We start from the raw sequence: 6,000 nt of genomic DNA, 5'->3' as shown, positions 1-6,000 counted from the left end.
TGTCAGGTTTATGTTTATCATTTGCATTTACTTGTTTGGAGGGAATTGTTTGAGTAGCCAAAAAACTACATGAAACATGGAATTAGTCCATTTCAAAAGTAAGTGAACCCCCAGCTGAATTGGTTAAGTCAAGCAGGTAACAGATTCGGTGAAACTTATTTGGGTGCTTAATTAGTCAAGGTCTAGAATCACACGAAAATTGTTGGTTTTGATCGTGACCAAATAATTCTATCTCGGACTCATCTGTCCAAAAAAGGGACTTACAGAAGGCCTTTGGTTTATCCAAGTGCTCTCTGGCAAAGTTGAAACGGGCAGTTTTGTTCTTTATTGAGAGCAGAGGCTTCCTTCTAGCAACCCGATCATGAATGTCATGTCTATTCAATTTCCGTCTGATTGTAGACCCATGTACATTTACCCCAGATGCTGCCAGAGAGGTCCGAAACTCTTTAGAGGTGATGTGTGGGTTGACTTTTATCTGATTTATTCTTCTTCTGGTGCTTCTTGGTGATGGTCTTGATGGGCGTCCACTACTAGGCAGAGATGCGGTCATGTTGAATGCCCTCTATTTCTAAAATATTTGTCTTGGATGGATGGATTGAGCTGGAATCTTTTGGAGATGGTCTTATAGCTTTCACAAGACTGATGGGCTGTCAGTACCTTCTTCCTGATGTTCTCGGATATCTCGTTTCCTCTCGGCATGGTGGATCTGTGTGGGTACACCTTGGCACTACAGTAGTTTGGTTGGTTTCCTCTCTCTTTTAATCTGTGTTGCCCAACCCTTTTCCTAAGGATGTCTCAGTTGATTGGTTTGCTGAATTGACCAATTAAGCACCCAAATATGTTTCAAGGAATCTGTTACCTGCTTGACCCTACCAATTCAGCTGAGGGTTCACTTACTTTTGAAATGGACTAATTCCATGTTTCATGTAGATTTTTGGCTACTCAAACAATTCCCTCTAAACAAGTACATGCAAATGATAAACATAAACCTGATATTTCATCTATGGACAATTGGTGATGAAAATAATGAAAAATCATGGTAAAACAACAGAAAACTCTTAACTGCTCAAAGGGTTCACAAACTGTCAAGTGGCACTGTATGTCCATTCCAGTCTGATCTGCCTGACAGCTGCTTTTTAAAGTGCTCGTGTAAACACCTCTGTTGTGTTGTTAAGACCCCACCCATTAGCGCTGCGCTCTCCTGTGATATATGTGTCTGCTAGTTTTCCATTCCATGCAGTGACTCAGAGAATCCAGGATACTATTTAATTTTAGATCTTTAATTGAGTTTACCCCCCCCTCCCCCACTCCCCTCCTTTTCTTTCTTTCTTCATTTCTTTCTTTCTCCCTCTTTGTCCTATTATCTCTGTTTCATTCTTTCCTCCTTCTCAGGGGGTCATGAGCAGACATCCGAAGCACACTACTGACAGATGGAGCTCAAGAAACAGCGTTGCGCACAGCCTTCTGATTACAGATCAGTTGAGTACAGCTTGTGGCACCCTTTTCGCTTTGCATTGCTGAGACGATTCCAAGATGGCGGCTGCGGCCAGGCTGGGTTTGCTCTCGTATTGCAGGGTCAAATGGGTTCATTGTACACCATGTCATATTCAAGAATGACTGATCCTCAGGTTACACCTGGCGTTTGAGGTTTCAGATCACTATCACGATCACTACCACTCCACAGAGCAACACTTGTGAGTTACTGTATGAGGCAACACCTGGAAACCATCCACACTATGATGTGTTTTATCCAGCGCAGCTATCCAGATGACTCGGTAATCCTGTTTAATGGAATAGTCTGCCAGTGTTAGCATGTTTAATTGCTGCATGGGTGTTTTGCTGTTTGGCTTCTCTCTCCATGTGATATCAGCTAGAAAAGCCATCTTGTCATTTGTCACTGACTCACCAAATGACTGTAGATGGCACAGATCTGCCATGATGTTTTCCCTTAAGTGTCAACTCAGTGGTGCTTGTGCCACTGTTTGATTAGAGTGATGTGCTGTGCAGTGCCATGGGCCTATATACAGTGTTGGAGTAATTGCCCTGACAAAGGGAGTAAGCATAAACAGAACTCATCCTCAGGCTCACATTCATGCTGAAACATGCCAGTCTTGGACTTTTGCCGACTTTAAAAGTGACGCAATTCAATTCAAAAGAGTGAGATCGGTGCTGTGAAGCCGTGTGGGATTAAAAGAAAGGGGTTCCCATGTCCGACTGCACAAGACTGACAGCGTACAGACTGCACTGCTAATAGCAATGTCTCTATGCTCTGAATGACAAGAGCCATTCATGTGAAAGCGTTCAAAAAGTGACAAGACAGGAGAGACATCAAAATAAACCAAATGAAAATCTTTCACATGGGGTTGAGAGAGCGTACGGGGTAAACCTCTTAAGCATCTAATGCTAGCACTAGCACTGCGTAGTGGTGGGGAGCGTGTCCTGGCAGAGAGGGGATCTGTGCTAAAAGCTGTGTACTCAGCATGGGAGCACTCAGCCTGGCATCCCTTTTGGCAACATCCTGGCAACAGCATCACAGCATCTCTCTATCTCTCTCTCTCTCTCTCTTTCTATCGCTCTCTTTTTCTGAGGTAATTAGATGGAAAGGCAGTGAGTTTCAGAGAGAGAAGAGAGGAGATGGAGAAACAAAGGTGTTAAAAAGAGGAAAGAATGGGAAAAGAAGGACAGGGTGACAAATATGGTAAATCCACTGGAATTAGAGAGGAGGTAGGAGATTGGGAAAATGGAGAGGCACTGGGACAGAAAAGGGAAAAAGAGAGACTGTGAGCCAAAGTCGAAGATATGATAAAGAGAAAGGGTAACGCTGACGCCAGGCACATCCTCCCAAGATACAAGCATCGCTGCACCTATAAATGGCCACCAGACGTCATGTCCTCAGACCGGCCTGTCTGGGGGAAAAATGGCCAGAGCCGGGATGAGAGAGTATTGGCTGGGCACACTGCCCACACTGCCATCACCGCCCCCACCAGCATCACCGCCTCAAATCCTTCCACCAGACCAATTTCTTTGTGCGGATGACAGGGAAAATACGAGGTCCCAAAAGCTCCAGACAGCATCCACCTTAAAGCGCTAGTCTTTCTGCAATAAATAAAATGCCTCGTCATCAGAAAGTCATCCGAGTGACTTATCACCAGTTTGTCCCTCCTAATCTTCACCTCACAGGCGGTTTGTTTGCAGCTGACTGCAGCATCTTACAGGGGCAGCATTTTCATTGCAACTCACTGTCCTTTAGTTTCTTGTCCAAGTGTGTCCTTTACTGAGGGTGTCCTCTGCATGAATGCGTGAAGGTGAAATAAGGGTGAAATGAGCAGAGGGAGAATCAGACAGAACCCAACGCGTCTGCCTTTCAGCAGAGAATTGAAGCTGAGCATCATGGGAATGACCTTTGCCCTCTGCTCCCAGGGGACTGGGTGTTTCACCATATGGCATTGACAGACAGAGGGGCTAGGCTGGAGTGTTAAGAGGCGTGTAGTGTGTGTTCATCTGTGTGTATGTGTGTGTGTGTGTGTGTGTGTCTGTCTGTTTGTGTGTGTGTGTGTGTGTGTGTGTGTGTGTGTGTGTGTGTGTGTGTGTGTGTGTGTGAGAGTGTGTGTGTCTGTTTGTGTGTGTGTGTGTGTGTGTGTGTGTGTGTGTGTGTGTGTGAGTGTGTGTCTGTTTGTGTGTGTGTGTGTGTGTGTGTGTGTTTGTGTGTGTGTGTGTCTGTGTGTCTGTGTGTTTGTGTCTGTGTGTGTCTGTCTGTGTGTCTGTGTGTGTGTGTGTGTGTGTGTGTGTGTGTGTGTGTGTGTGTGTGTGTGTGTGTGTGTGTGTGTGTGTGTGTGTGTGAGAGCTTGTGCATGTGCATGTGTGTGAAAGAGACAGGCTGAGACCCCAGGGGATACACAGAACCGTTACAAGACCATTATTCTGCCAACGGGCAAGATATTACATCCCCTGAGCTTCTCCCTGGTGAAATAATACAATGCACACATTCTACTTCACTGCATTACTATAGATCCTTCAACAACCGAAACACAACAGACATTTACACATTTTATGCAAGAATGTACAAATACACCTTGGCTTGTGTTAGGATGCATCTAGATTTCTTAATGTGACCCATAAAGCGTGGTACCAACAGGGGGTTGCTAGTCACGAGATACGTCATTAAAACATCATGCCTTCTGCTGCAGGAACATGACTATGAAATTCAAAACCCACCCTGTTTACACAAAGACTACGCTCATAGCAAAATGTCTGCATTGGTGTGGCTGGCTGTCTTAGATTTCTGCTACAGAGCTGGTGGTTTAGTCTTTATTAGCAGCTTACAGATGAGAACCCTAAGGCTGGGGAGCATACTCTAAGCATACTCTATCACCCAGCACACGCCAGTGATAGAGTATGCATAGAATATGAATGGGAGTTGGCATTTATTTAAGGACGCGTAGATAAGTGAGGAGGCCTTAGACATCAATATAAACAACTGAGTTGGACACAATCAAATGTATATCGAACATACTATATGTCACAGCCGTTTTGTGCTGTGTGTTTTGGGCTCCTTTAAATGCATCTGCGCAGCTATGTCACAGAAACATCGAGGTGGGAGACTCGAGAGAGACTAGCCAAAGCAAAATAAACATGACTGCTAGAATGTTAGATGTGTCAATCTTCTCACCTGAAGCCGCCGTCGGCGAATAATCCCCGAGTCATCCATCGCAGGTGCTGGGTGGTCTTCCGGGTCTTCGCTAGTTCAGGCTCCAGAGATGGAGATGGTCAGGGAGCGCTCTGCAGCATTCACCGCTCGTAGCAGTTCACCGGCGGTTCGCAGATAAAGCAGCAGTGTACGAGATTGGCCAAGATTCCGCGGACAGACGTTAAACAAGAAATGTGTTCCTATTTGGTCGTCCCTTCAGAGCTTTTCCGAAAGAACTGAAGTGCTGAATGAGCGGCCAGAGACATCTTCGTTGGCACGGTTGATTGAGGGTCGATTGAGTGAAATCACTGCCTCATTCACAAAGCCGAAAATCATCCATGTCCAGTCACTCTCTGTTTTTGTAGAGATAGCATTTAACAGTCCGTTTAAAAAGTAGTTCTTCACTGAAAACCCAGGTTTTATGCAAAGAGGATCATTCAATCGCGGGATATAATCTGAGCAGCGCGTTTATTTATATTTTTAACGGTGCTTCCAATTTGTAGTTTACAGCTCACATAGGCTACCGCATGAATTTCTGAATCATTGCGTATCCATTAATAAAAACAGAAGAAATTGTATGTAATCACATTGTAATTATAAAGTTAAAGCAAAACGGAAAAAACATATAGCTTGCCGTGGTCCATTCAGGTTTCTTGCTCATCACGGAACCGCGCCAGTGGTGATGGTTTGTCTCTGAATCGGTCCTCTTCTCTTATAACACAAGAGTAGGTTTACAATCAGTTTACAAATAATCTCACGAACTAGCAAATGGCCATGTTATATATTTCTTTACGCTTTACGTCGTTCGTTTACACGGACCGTGGATGCTCCCAGTCCAACAAAAAGCCGAAGATGACATTTAACTCTTACGTCCCCATAAGCCCCTCCTCCATGGGCACATTTGTCACCCAAGGAACCACCCACTGACTGCCAAGAGCTCAGTCCCACGGTGACAAGAACACGATGACGCGCACGAATGACAAAAATGGTAGGGTGTGAAAATGTGTAACGTGACGTGAATCAATTTTACATACACGCTCTTACACACACAGGCACCGAGGCAATGATGACACAATAACACTGAATGAGTCGGTACATGCTAAAACTAATCCATTATGCTAGTACTGCACTTGCACCATATGTTGTCAAGCTCATACATATCCACATGAAAAAAACAACACTCATGACAGCATCCACAATCACTTAAAGAGAACCAAAGAGAAAAAATGCACATAAAACCTCTGGAAATATTGGGTGGAGGAAAAAGTTGAGTTATTACATGGGGGCTTAGCCAGCCAGCGTGTTTTTTTTGT

At 44.6% G+C, this 6,000-nt stretch overlaps 1 protein-coding gene across 1 annotated transcript in view; it reads right to left on the bottom strand.

Annotated features, from left to right (window-relative positions):
* Positions 1-4,708, bottom strand: part of mast1b (microtubule associated serine/threonine kinase 1b) — a gene marked incomplete at both ends in the record, with an annotated part of 36,226 nt that extends 31,518 nt beyond the window's left edge. The window contains one exon of the mRNA XM_080856065.1: positions 4,670-4,708. Coding sequence (XP_080712191.1) covers positions 4,670-4,708 — 39 coding nt within the window. The remainder of the gene's footprint in view (positions 1-4,669) is intronic.
* Between the last annotated feature and the right edge of the window lie 1,292 nt (positions 4,709-6,000).

Source organism: Sprattus sprattus (assembly GCF_963457725.1).
Source record: "Sprattus sprattus genome assembly, chromosome: 18".
Lineage (NCBI taxonomy): Eukaryota > Metazoa > Chordata > Actinopteri > Clupeiformes > Clupeidae > Sprattus > Sprattus sprattus.
Note: the sequence above shows the minus strand (reverse complement) of the source record. Positions and strands in the feature narration are given on the sequence as shown.